The 14167-nt window shown below is 36.8% G+C and overlaps 1 protein-coding gene across 1 annotated transcript in view; it reads left to right on the forward strand.

The window, feature by feature from the left end:
- The window catches only part of LOC116169034, a 39044-nt gene extending 28436 nt beyond the window's left edge, over positions 1–10608 (forward strand). Inside the window, exon 3 of the mRNA XM_031485065.1 lies at positions 10548–10608. Coding sequence (XP_031340925.1) covers positions 10548–10608 — 61 coding nt within the window. The remainder of the gene's footprint in view (positions 1–10547) is intronic.
- The last annotated feature ends 3559 nt before the right edge of the window (positions 10609–14167 follow it).

Raw genomic sequence — 14167 nt, forward strand, 5'->3', positions numbered from 1 at the left:
TGCGTATTATATGGCTAAGGCTATGCCCATATTGAATTTCATGCAATTCAGTTCATAACTAACGGAGATGTAAAAGCGATCGGACATTTCTAAACAAAATTATCGTTCACACGGACAGATAGAGGGACAGACAGGCAAAGGAACAGACGGACAGACCAACAGACAGACGACAGACAAGGATATAAAATTATAAATGATCTCTAGGATGGTTAATAAACGGCAAAAGTGTAAAATTATGGAACATGTAAAAAACGGTTTGTTGGTTTTTTTGCAATAACTTTTTAGCAATAAATGCAGAAAAAATTCCTTCCTTGGTGCAAGCCTCGACACCATAACGAACCAAATAGCGAAAAAAGTAGAACAATAGCTCTTAAGATAAAGAACTAGTAGCGTCGCAAAACTAGACGGACGGACGGACAGCCGGCCGGACGGACGGACGGACAAAGTGGCCACAATAGCGCATTTTTTTTATTTTTGTGGAAATGCGCTAAAAACTACAACAATTGATCTACAGGGTCCTGCAACTTTGCGTCGGTTGTTCCTAGCTCATACTCATACCTCGTAAAAAATATTTAAAAAAACCTTGTCTGCAAACGTCATAGATGGTTGCGCATCTATATAAATTATTTTTGAATGTACAGGGTGTCTCACTTTTACGGTGTCAATAAATAACTTATTTAAAATAGAAACCCTGTATATTTTTATTTGTTTGGATGTCATCTGTTCTCCTTTATGTTCGACGGTATCATCTTTTTGATTTTTTGACAATATTGCTAAAAGCTTTTTGGCTCTGTGTTTTATGTGAACCAAATTTGATTCCAATCGGTTCAGCATTTTACCCAGAAATGAGAGTACAGGCAGACAGACAGACCGACAGTAGTTCTTCTCGGGAAAGTTCTTTCATTACTATTATTGAATATTTATTTATTTATTATTAAATTTTACGATCCGCACCATGGAATTTTCTGCATCTTCGTGTATGTTTTAGGTTTTTGTGAAGTTTTTGAGTTTTCGTTCTTATTTTTGAAGAGACCATGCAATTTTTCTTTTTTATGTACGTTAAATAAACAATTAAAAACTCAGATGTGCAGTATTGTTTTCAACAAACAATGATTGATTCGGTCTTTGGTGTATTGTAATTTAATTAGTATAGCATAATAGTATATTTTGTAGAAGATGATTATTACCGAAAATTCTCGAATATTCTCAAAAGATCTTGAATATGCCCAACGATAAATAAATTGCGGGGATTTTACAATACTACCTGGGAGGCCACCCGGTGAGTGCATTTCTTCCAATCCACTGGTTGGAAAATGCTTCATTATGATATGCGCTTACATCTACCGAAAATGTGCAGGAGCCCCATCCTGTTGTAGCCACGCACTATTTGTTGCGTATTGAGGATACATCAGCTAATAGTCCGGGTAAGTCATTTTGCAAGAAACATAGCTCCATTGAGATTACGATTAAACAATTGTGGACCTTCCCCATCGCCCCAACAATTCCTCCCCAGACACTCAAAGGCCAGCGTCAGTGCTTTGTTAAAAAAAAAGTTATTTACTTACACCGTAAAAATAGGACACCCAGTACATTAAAAAAAATCCTATCATCAACCATCTATAGTTTTTAAATATTATTTATGAGCTACGAGCTAGAATAGGCCGACCTCGAGGCCGACACACTGTACAGGGTGAGTTAACGATTGCGCGGAGTAAATTAATGCCTCGATTAATGCCTTGCAGAAGATTCTTCGATAGAGATATTCTCCACATTTTAAAAATATTTGTAATTATACAGGGTGTGCCCACAAAGTAGGGCGCCCATATAGTACATTTTTTTAAATAGAACCCCCTGTATTTGAATGCATTTTTGAATTCTACGTGTAATTGTACGTCTTTTTTATTATATGGTTAATATCCGAAAAGCTAGTAGTTTTAAAGATAATTCGATTTTTAAGAAAAATTGGGCATTTGCAAGCAAAATGATTACTTAAATTTTGATTCCAGGCTTTATATCTTTTATCCTGGGTTAAGTAAAAGTCAAATAAATACATCTACCATAAAACATTAAAAAAATAGCTTACAGGGTGTTTTTTTCTAGATGTACATAGGATCTTCCCCATATCGATGCGGGTAGTCTTTGTAAATTTCTCCGACTTTGGGGTCAAGGGGTCAATTTCTCACCTCCGAGTCAACAAGGCGCTTCTTCCTCTGCTCACTAACCCGCCCTGCAAGGAGGCCGTTGACACTTGGTAGAGGGTTAACTTTGTGTTCCGAAGTCACTCGGTCACCATTTCCCTAAATGGAATTTTGTAGCAATGGGGAAGGGTGTTTAAAAAGTCGGTCCTGTTATCCGTTATCTTGCCCGGCAACACAAGCAGTTTTTATTTCTAATCAAAAACCACCCATAAATTGATTGACATTTTTATGATTATCATTTTACTGCCGGTTGTTTGCTTTCCCGTTAAAGCTATACATACCTACCTATAGTTTGGGTCTTTATCTAAAATTGCCATCGTTAATTAAATTAGCCGTGTAAGGCCGAGTGTGTTACACATGTTAACAATTAGAGCATATAATTTGTGATATCGATAAGAAAATAATTTATTCAAATGTAAGGAATAAAGGTAGTAAGAATTCGTTACTTACAATCTGGTGGAAGTTGTTTTCCTAGAAATTATCCGTATCATGATGTATACAGGGTGATGACTTACGCGACGCGGCTTGGGACTACCAATCCAATATCCGTATTGTCCCAATATTCACCTTCCTAATAAAGGGTTTTCAGGTTTTTTACAGAAATAAAAATTACGAATGTATACAAATCATCGCCTTTAAATAAAACTTAAACTGTTGGTTTCAACAGGATGGTGCACCCGTGCACATCGCCCTAATTATGCGAGAATATATTTTTCATTTTCCCGGAAATAGCCCGATAGGTGTTCTCGCACGATTATGCCGTTGTGCGCGAGTGCACCATCCTGTTGAAACCAGCAGTTCCCATAATAAGTAGCGCACACTGTATACAGTGTGTCCAAGATAAGAATGAACGGCATGGGGAAATCGGAAACCATAAGAAATACACTGTCGGTTAAATTAGAAAAAAAGTTGCGTATTTTAAAGCTTAGTAACGATCAGTTTCGAAGATATTAAAAAAACCGAAATTAACCATATTCCTTTTTATTTTTTTCTGATCTTGTTAGAAAAGATATCAAAAAACAAATAACACTTCCTCATAGGCAGATTTTAAGCTCTGCATGATTTTCACGGCGACGTTTCGTCTTTGAGAAACGATCATCAACTTCATATTTTTATATGTGCCGGAAAAAAAGTACATACTGTATTGAGTATACAACAATATATGGCACAATATGATCATTTAATTTTAAAGGAACCATCAATGAATCAATTTGACATTTTTTCAACGCCTACTACACGAAAATGTTAAAAATTTAATAAAAAGGCTTTTTTCTTACTTAAATTTTTAACATTTATTAGGAATCAAAGAACCAAAAAATATGTACCAATGGGAGCTTGGGAGAAGGATGAATAAGAAGCATAGGTGCAGCTAATGGAGAAGAACGATTACTGGCAATTTTGAATAGTCCGGCTGGTTTTCCCGAATATAAACAATATTTATAGTTAAAAACGGACATTTCCCAAGCGAATTTTACGTAACTATCAAGTTGAATAAACTCCGTGATGTGAAATTGCCTATTATTGTCATAATGGCGTCCAATGTTAATTATTAGGTAATAAACGTAAAATATACTCGCGCATAAAGATATGCTGAAAATTTAAGAACATCTGACATTTTTCGTAGGTAGAAGATAAGATAGCATGATTCATGAGTGTTAATTGTCGAAGATTTACCTAATCTTATATAGCTCTCAAAAAGAACCCGCCAATTGCAATAGATTAATGACTTGATGGTATTGAATTTCTAAGGTCGAAGTTCTCTAACAATTTATAAATTACATAATTTTAATTGTACTTGGTGACGTCATTTTATTGGCGTAATTTTTTTACATCATTAATAATTGTATAAATTTATACGAACCTTTAAATTATTTCCTTGGGGTTACAATCAATCATTATGAACAATGGTTGCCCAATTTTGTTTAATAAATATAATTCCTGGAATTGCTCCATTTTTTGTGTTGTTGTTGGTGCTTGGTGAGTAAGTACCAATAGTAAAAACAACAATAAATAATTATTTTCTTTTTTGGCTACCAATTTCGACAATTTTTGTCATCATCAGGCCTATATTTCAGTGTTAGATGATGTGGCACCATCGGATCACTATGGACCTTAACATACCTTGTAACGGGGCGGGGCCTGAAATCGACAACCAAAAAAGAAAAAAAGTTCTGATTCGAGTCTCATCAGCCTTTTATGTCTAAATTACCTGTATGTTAGACCATTTTTCAAAACAGGAAATATTTTTGCAATACATGTTCAGTTACGCAACTTTATCATATCAGAAATGCAACCAACATTGAGGTGAGTGTTTTTAAGAGTTTATCTTTCTTTGTACTGTACTGGTTGTCTTATCGCTATTATCTCAATTCCCAGAGATATTACTCGGTGCCTGTTTTTTTTAAGTGTAGGTAATTTGCCCTGGCGTAATCAAAATGTGTATACTTGAGGATAAAGAAGATAAAAAAGGAACTTCTTAGAAGAGATGTCATATAGTGACCTTTTTTGAAAACATCGCGATTTGATAAGATTACGTTTATTTGAATGATCCGTACTTTCCTTCACTCTTGTACTTTGTATGCGACAATGAAAAATGCGATCGTTTATATGACGATTTTGATGTGTACCTATTGATAAATGATACGTAAATTGCTTAACGCTTGACGTTTACGCTGAAGCTCAGTTTGATCTCAATGGCTACGTGAACAAGCATTTTTTCTATTTAAATATCTTAACAGATAAAAAAATTGGGATTGCACAAATACAAAAGTTGGGTTGCGCATGCGCAATTTTGTTTATTCATGTGCGTAGTTACCTGGGGTTTAAGGAATGGCATTCATATGTTCTTTGTGACAAGAATTACAAAAGAAGAAACTCTTTTTTGGAGGTTTGGGCTGTAACTTTTTGGCCCGTTCGTCTACGTAGCCGAAAAACAATAGAGACCTTTCTTATATCCTTAAGAATACGTGTATCAATTTTCCACGATCCACTAAATGTAATAATAAATCAAATTAGATCTTAAGCCCTAATGTTTGTTCAGAGCCCTAGTGCCATGTAATTGGAATTTTCTTATTTTTTATGGTGTCTGGGTCTGGGTCTGAGTCGAGTAACGTCAGAAGATGGATATAAGGGTGTTATCTTTGTTAAAAAAATCTGAATCTTCTGGAGTGTATTTCTAGTGAACTTTAATTTATATTATCTGTAAGATGGTTGTCATTAGAAATTCAAATGGTTCAATACGGGGCGGGGCCCTGAGGTTACGCCACTGGATGATATGAACGAGTTCACTTTACGCTCACAGGTGGCATAGAAATTATCTATCTAACATTTTCGTATGTACACTATCCTAATTACTTGGAACAAGGATAACTATAAGACAAAAAAGTTCCAGATTTCGGTGTAAAGGTGTACTTTGGAATTTGAATTATAAACTAAACAGTGCTTAATAATCTACATATTTATCTCAAGTGTAGGTCATCTTAAAATAACGAACTGTTGTTTTAGTATCATTCAAAGAATTCGCAACGTTTTTTTTTCTATCTTGTTTACACCGTTACGTCAGAATGGACTTGCTGTGTTGTCGAGATGACGTCTCACGTGTCAATCACGTGAATCACGATCTTTATACTTCCGTTATCTTTACCAGTTGCCAGAATGTTTGGGTTTAGTAGCGATAATTAGAGGTTAAATGTGTAATTATAATATTAACGTATTGCATAAGTCGCAGTCCTTTTTGTATAGCTCTAAACACATATTTGGCAACAGACGGAAGACGTCATAATCAAGCTGTGAAAAAACCAACACGTCACTGTAAATCGGTGGTCGTTTCTCTAAGCCTAAGCAACGTCTTAATTGTTTATTATTTCGAGCGACCTTTATCCCAGGAGTATTAGAGTTAAAAATTTAGATTCATATGTAGATTTTGGCCCAATTCCTCGGATTAGAATTTTTTGTAATACCATTTGGCAGACGACATTCATTAATTTTGACATGACACTTGTTCTCAGAGAATGAGCCCATTTGCGACTAAAAGAATCTCTTATTTTTATACTTTATCCTGGTGTACGTCTTTTTTATTTTGCCAAAAAGTCACAAATATGAAGAATTTGGTGGATGTGCCAAAATTTTAGAATCGTAAGATTCGAGCAATCTAAAGATTCTGCAAGATCAGAGGAATCCAAAATCCGAAGTATTCGAAAGGTCCAAAAAATGTTGTAGAAATTAAGGGATCTGAACAATTTTAAAAATCGGAATAATTTGAACAAAAGGTGAATATGATCGCGATCCCCAAAACTGTCATCTTCCTGTGGGGCTATTTGAGAAGGCTACATTAATAAAGGGCGGACTCTAGAGGAGCGCAGAAACAATATTCGAGAAGAGATTGCAAAAACTATACCCGAAACACTTAACAAGTTTAAATTGTGCACAAATCAAAAAATAATAAATAAATAATTGGGTTGGCATGCTATATTTATCGATGGTTACCTTAATGTTAGATGATTGGGGGGGGGGGGGGATGTTTTACAGAGAAACATGTGAAGGCCGCCTGGCAAACATTCAAAATGTACGGGATTCATGTAGGAAGAATCTGAGGAAATTTATCACAGATGAAAAATTCTTACCTCAGTCCAGGTTCGAACGCCTGATCTGCTGCTATGTAGTTCATCTCTCTACCATTGAGCCACATAGTCTGTTTTTTTACAAAAGTTCCAATCGCTTTTCGTTGCGACCTTTTATTAGAGTACCATGAATGATAAAACCAGTTTAGACCCCCCCCCCCCCCCTCCTCCTTTCTCACCAACTGATTTCGAAAAGGAGTCGCGGAGGAAAGTTATAGTTTGTATAAACCAATTCCTTTTAATGAGACCTCATTACAATACCATGAAGGGTAAACATGCTTTTACCCCACCCCCATTGTCAAACATGTTGTGGCATTATTATGGACATTATTCAACGCGCTATTAATTCGTATAAACGCAAGACACTACGAAAATACACTACCCAAGACAAAGTTTGCCAGGCAAAAAAAGAAGGTATTTTAACAATATTTAAAAAATAGTGATGTTTACATTTTTTAGTTATAAACAAGGCAAGGAATAATATGCACTTCAACATGTAGAAATATGCGCATATATATGCACAAAAATAGTGATAATTATGCACCAAATATGCATCATGTTCTTTTAAAATGCACAATTTTTCCACAAATTTTGGTATTTAAAACAACAGGTTGCAACAACTTCATAGTATAATTTTCAAAAAAAAATAATGCACAAAATATAACTAAAAACTAATTAATTTCAACTTACACTACCCTTTGATACCAACGAGAAGGAAAATGCTACCAAGTAGGTACTGCTTCGTAAAACTCCAAAGAAAAACTTTATGACTCACTAAGATGCACAAAACCCGTGGCGTCGACTTATGAACAGGAAAGCGCAAAAGTTTCTTGCTTTGCAATTTTATAATAGGCCAGAGACAAAAATGCTTTAGAAATAACTACACAGGGATCAAAAATGCTTGAATATGCTCTTGATAATATTTTATGCACAAGGGCACTGAAATATGCAAAGTATGCAAATATTAATTGGGTTATTTGAACTCTATTCAAGTTGATCAGCCCAGATCCAAAAGCACACACATGGCATATTATTAATTTAAAACATGCATTTGCATAAAATCACTGCCGTGGTTATAAAAAAATGCTCTATCAAATAACACAAAAAGTAAAACGGAAACCATAAGAAAAACGAGAAAAGTGGCCATAATATTTTATTTTGAAATATGTTTTTAAATAACTTTAGTAAAAAATAAAAACGATTTTGCAAAAGTTGGTTTTTTCAGGATATTTCCGAAAATAGTCGGAATTTTTTCAGTTTCAATTCGGCATTTGGTTAAGTATCAAAATACGCAACTTTGCCAAATTTAAAGTACCTGGATGGACCAAATGGAAAATATGTCCGATAGGTATTCTCGCACAATAAGGCGATGTGCTCGAGTGCACCATCCCGTTGAAACCAACAGTTTCCAACTTTTGTTTTTTTTGTGTGCGGTACATCGTTGTATTCGTAATAAAAAATGCTACTCAATACAGTGTGTACTGTTTTACGGCCCATATAAAAAATAAAGTTGATGATGATTTCTCCGAAACGAAACGTTGTATTAAAAATCTCTTAACGCTGTCTTGTAGAGCTAAAGTGGCAATGAGAAAGTGTTTTTTATTTGTTTGGATCTGTTCAGATAACATATGAAAAAAATAATTTCTGACATATCTTCGGAAGTTATTGGAATTTTCCGGTTTTGTGTAAAGCATGATAATAACTGTTTGCGCATCTTTTCTCTAATTTAACCATCGTCGTATCTTCTATGGTTTCGGAGATCCCCATGATAGACATCCTCATCCTGGACACAGTGTATATCACTATAACAAAGTGAATTTAATTGAATATTTGGAGACATGAGGAAAAATGTGAATGATTCTCAGACCGCATTCACTGCGCAATTCGCAATCTGCTCATGGCAACGCTAATCATTTTTTCAAGGGCGAGTCCAGGGGGGTTGAGCATCACTACGAGTGTTGCGGCACTACTGTAAAACTGTATAAATTGGAAAATACTGTACCCAACATTGTAATTCCTCTAAGAGTTTTTTAAAAATTGCTATTAGTGTTGATAGTTGCGAAAGGAGCTTCTCCAAGAAGAAGTTAATAAAAAATTATATCGCTCCACAGTGAGTTTAAGACTACAAAATCCTTGCAATATTGTCCATAGAACAAAAAATTACGCATAATATAAATAGATATGAAAGAAAAGAAATTATTTATAAATATAAAATAGAAATGTAATGGTGAGGTGGAGAACCCACAATCTCCGTAAGTTCTCGTAGCCTTTAAAAAAGTATCATGTATTTTTATGAAAGTTTTAATTATAGGTCTCCTTTATTATTACTAATTTAAATAGGGCATCCCATGATGCAAAAGTTACCCACCCATAGTTTATCTCAATTATAATTATTAATTTATGTTTTAATTCATAAAAAGCCACCTTTTATCGACTTTGAACGGACGGCAAATTGGAGACAACTCCGGACTTCTATGAAATATACTGTCATTTGCAATTTATTTCATTGGTTTCTATCTTTTTTTTTCAAAAATTATTAAAGATTTACGTAAGAAAGTAACTTTTGGACCACCCAGTATGTACAGGGTGGCCAAATAAGAATGCGAGGTACTGTATCTGGGAACCTGTCCATCGTAGGCTTGCGGTAAAAAAATTTATTACTAAAACGGCCACGAGAAAAACCTGGAAAATATTTTTAAGTTTCTGAAATGGCCGCTAGGGGGCGTAACTGCAATCTGGAATCTAAAAAGTTATTTTTCTGTGAATGCCGCTATATTAACCTAACAAAAAAATGTCCGGTCTTTGAAGACGACGACAATCTGAACCTTTTTTGTTTGACAATTTTTCCTGTATCTCTAAAAATGAAGTGGTGGGGGTATTCAATGGTTTCCGTAAAGAACACCCTGTATCTTCGAAACGACTGAGCCGATTTTAACAAACTCGTGTTAATTGAAAAGAATTATTCTTCGGCTACAAATATTATAATATTGGAAGTTTTGTTAGTTCCACATATCGCCGCTTGAGGGCTTTTTTCGACATTCCGACAGAAATTGTTAATTTTCTCAAAAAAATTAAATGCACTGGTTCCATTTTTTTTTCATGAAAAAGTAGCTAAATGATGCCTAAACAAGCTCGCGAAAACCGCATCTCGATATCTTGTTCCTAACCTAAAATTTAGTTAGGCCAAAGAAAATTTTATACCCTCAAAATTTTATTTTTTTAAGATAATTTTTCCGGAATTATTTTTATTATATAATTTGTGGCCCTAAGGTGGATCGATTTAAAAAAGGAAGCTTTTAATGCCGCCGTAAATGCTCGAGGTGCCGTTTTCGCGAGATTGTCATTTAGCTACTTTTTCATGAAAAAAAATCGAACCAATGCATTTAATTTGTTTGAGAAAATTAACCATTTCTGTCGGATTGTCGAAAAAAGCCCTCAAGCGGTGATATGTGAAACTAACAAAACTTCAAATAGTATAATATTTGTAGCTGAAGAATAGCTCTTTTGAACTAATCCGAGTTTGTTTAAATCGTCTCAGCCGTTTCGAAGATACAGGGTGTTCTTTAGGGAAACCTTTCAATACCCCCCACCACTTCATGTTTAGAGATACATGAAAAAATATTCCAACCTCATTTTACCATACACGCCTATCATTCGTCACGTAAATTATACAGATTCAAAATAATATTCAGTAAATACATACTTTCACTACATTCCATGATTCGTTTAGCCATTCCGAGGTATCGCCTGATGATGGACGAGAAATAAAGTCCGAAATCGATAGCGACTAACATTTTATAATAAAACAAAATTAGTGTAATATTTTCGACAACCACAGGAAAAATTGTCAAACAAAATTGTGTCAATGATAGAAATTTACATTTCAATTATTTTTATTTACTGAACAATGTGCACTATAAAATTGTTCACATTGAAGTAAACAACGTGACGGTATCACCTTGTGCGCATACCTGGATCTACATATATTTGATAGAGGGGAAATTCAAATTACAATTTAGGGTTCTGACACCCCCTCTTAATTTTAATCACCGATCAGTTAAGCAAAAAAAATAATAATAAAAATGCACAAAATCTTAACGTGTTCAACAGTGGTCAGATCTAGATCGAATCCAAGCTGATCATATCATCATTCACCACAATACATTTGTGTAAGCCTAAACCAGATGACAATTTAAGATGTGCGGGTGAGGAAAGAGATTTGGTAAGAATATCAGCAATATTTTGGTCTGAGGGTACATAATCCAATTTGTACAAGTCACTCAGTATACAATCTCTCACAAAATGATGCTTTATGTCAATGTGCTTGGAACGATTGGTAACAATAGGATTGGTAGACAGCTTTAGGGCAGACTGACTGTCTGTGAATACTTTAACTACGGGGACTTGGCCTACGATTGAAGCATAGAGAGAGGCAAGAAATTTGCACTCCTTTGACATCTCTGCCATTGCCATATATTCGGCTTCACATGATGACAATGCCACAGTCTTCTGTTTTCTTGATTCCCAAGCAATGGAAGTGTTGGCGAGCATCAAGACGAATCCTGTAGTTGACTTGCGGTCTGAGCAGTCACCACCCCAGTCACTATCAACGTAGCCTGTAATTATGCCGTCTTTAGACTTGCTGAAGATAAGTCCCAAGTTAATAGTAGATTTGAGGTATCTCAGGATGCGTTTGGCGTGTTTCCAGTGGGTTTCGGATGGTTTGCTGCTATAGGCTGCAAGCTTGTTGACTGCGAACGAAATATCTGGTCGAGTACATGTCGCGAGCCAGATGAGCGATCCAATGAGTTGTCTGTAAGGTACATTAGCAACCTTATCAGGTGTGGTTTCTTCAAATTTGATGCCACATTCCATTGGTGTAGCGATGTTCTTGCAGTCTTGCATTTGAAATTTTACAAGTAGGGAATGGATGTAGTGAGCTTGGTCTACTTTAAGTTGATTGATTTCCCGTTGTACGTTTAGACCTAAAATGTGACTGACACTTCCAAGATCCTTTGTCTTGAACTTATTAGTTATTTCAATTCTAACAAATTTTTCAAGAAGTTGGTCATTACTTAATACAACAAGGTCATCAACCCAAATTCCAATTACTACTAAGCTATTTCCTTTCTTAAGAGTAAACACACAGGGGTCAATATCAGAGGATTTAAAATCTACTGATAGGAGAAAATCTGTAAGTTTCTGGTACCACCGACGCCCTGCGTTCTTCAAACCGTAGAGAGCTTTGTGCAATTTAAGCACTCGATCGGTTCCGTATTCGAAAGTTTCGGGTTGCCGCATGTAGACAGGCGATTCCAGTTCCCCGTGTAGGAAAGCACAGGTGACATCCCAGTGACTCAGGCTCAGATTATTTTCAATGGCCAAAGCGAATAATAGTTTGAGTGTACTATATCGCATCACGGGGGAGTAGGTTTCCATTGATGTCGTATCCTGATTATAGCCTTGCGCTACTAGCCGTGATTTGTACCTCTCAATGGTACCATCTGAGTGTCTTTTTATTTTAAACACCCATCTACATCCAAGAACTTGCTGATCCTTGGGCTTTTCCACAAGACTCCACACTTCATTTTCATTCATTGCGTTGATTTCTGCTTTCATGGATTCATACCATTGATGTCTATCTCGGCGGTTGAGTGCGTTCCTCACTGTGGTTGGTTCATTCTCATTCAGCATAGAGGCCATCACGATGCTTTCAGTCACTAGGTTGACGTTGCCTCTGGTTTTGTAAGGAGAATCTTTGTCAGCTACATCTGAGTCTTCTGAATCTTCATCAGATGGCAGGTACTCACTTGAGTCGATTAGTGGACTATCTGAAGAACGTGCTTTCCTTAGGGCAATTGTGACGGGCGATTCTTGCTCGTCCTCGGTGTTGTCCTCGAATTCTGATGACGCTTCTGAACGTACAGGCAGCGTAACTGCTCGACTGTTGCTCGGGCGATGCTCAGGTGACTGCAGCTGTGTCTGCGTGGGCTGAGCTTGATGTCCCCCCTTTCGCGTCTGAACGGTAGGCGGCGACGTCAGAGGAACACACACGAGACTCTTGCGATCTTCGTTGACTGGTGCGGTCTCTGGAATGGCGTGAAAGAAGTGGTCTTCCAGAAATACGACATTTCTGCCTACAGTTAACGATTTAGGACGATGGGGTCAATTAAGCGATAACCTCCCTTCTGTGTCTCAGAATATCCGACGAAAATCAATTTCTGTGATCGGGATTCTAGCTTCTTCCGATTAATATCCTTCCTCTCATAAGCAAGGCATCCGAATACACGGAGATGAGATAAATCTACAACAGTATCAGACCATACGCCATCTGGTGTATTGTTCGGAACAGCTCCCGACGGACTGCGGTTCTTAATATACACAGCCGTGCTGGCGGCTTCCGCCCAATAGGCATTTGGTAGATTTGCATGAAGCAACATGCAGCGTGCCTTTGTAAAAATTAAACGACAACATGCCTCGGCGACTCCATTCTGTTCTGGATGATACTTCACACTGGATTGATGCTTGATTCCATGCTGTTTCAGATAATCCTGGAAGTCATGGGCGAAGTACTCAGCCCCATTGTCGGAGCGAAGAGTTTTGATCCGCTTTCCGGTTTGGTTCTCGACGAATGCCTGAAATTCGCAGAATTTAGCAAAAGCTTCTGACTTCTTCTTCATAAAATAAATGAAGGTTTTTCGGCTATAATCATCGACAAACAGGATTGCGCTCGTCGCGCCGTTGAGTGAACTCACATTCACAATAGCAATATCAGTGTGTACAAGTTCGAGTAATTCTGTTGCCCTAGTACCTTTCTCGCGATGTATAGGTACTCTCTTTTGCTTTCCCTCAATACAAGGAATACAAGGGTCGTGTGGAGTATTAGGGTAGTTAACTCCTGTAGCGAGACCGTTGCGTAGCAATCTCATACTACGATGATTGAGGTGAGCTAGGCGTGAATGCCAAATATCATGAGAATGTTGGACAGCATTGGCACGAGCATTTGACTGCTGAGGCTTTGAAATAGCATGTATAGTCTCAGTAGGTTGTGATTGCTGCTCATTTGTAGCCTGACGTATCATGTGCTTAGTAGAAGGACGATCCAGTACGTAGATTCCATCTCTAAGAGTGGCGGTGGCGACTACAATACCTTCTGGTGAATGAATCTGGCAGCCATCACTTGTGAACGTGGCAGTGTGTCCTTTTGCTACAAGTTGGCTAACCGAAATGAGATTAGCTGAGAAACTAGGAGCAAAATATGCATCATGGACCGTGATACTAGAATTAGGACCCATGGGAATAGTGACATCACCCTTACCAGGACATTTGACTATTTCATTATTAGGCAAA

The sequence above is a fragment of the Photinus pyralis genome, unplaced genomic scaffold (genome assembly GCF_008802855.1).
Source record: "Photinus pyralis isolate 1611_PpyrPB1 unplaced genomic scaffold, Ppyr1.3 Ppyr1.4_LG4, whole genome shotgun sequence".
Classification (NCBI taxonomy): Eukaryota; Metazoa; Arthropoda; class Insecta; order Coleoptera; family Lampyridae; genus Photinus; species Photinus pyralis.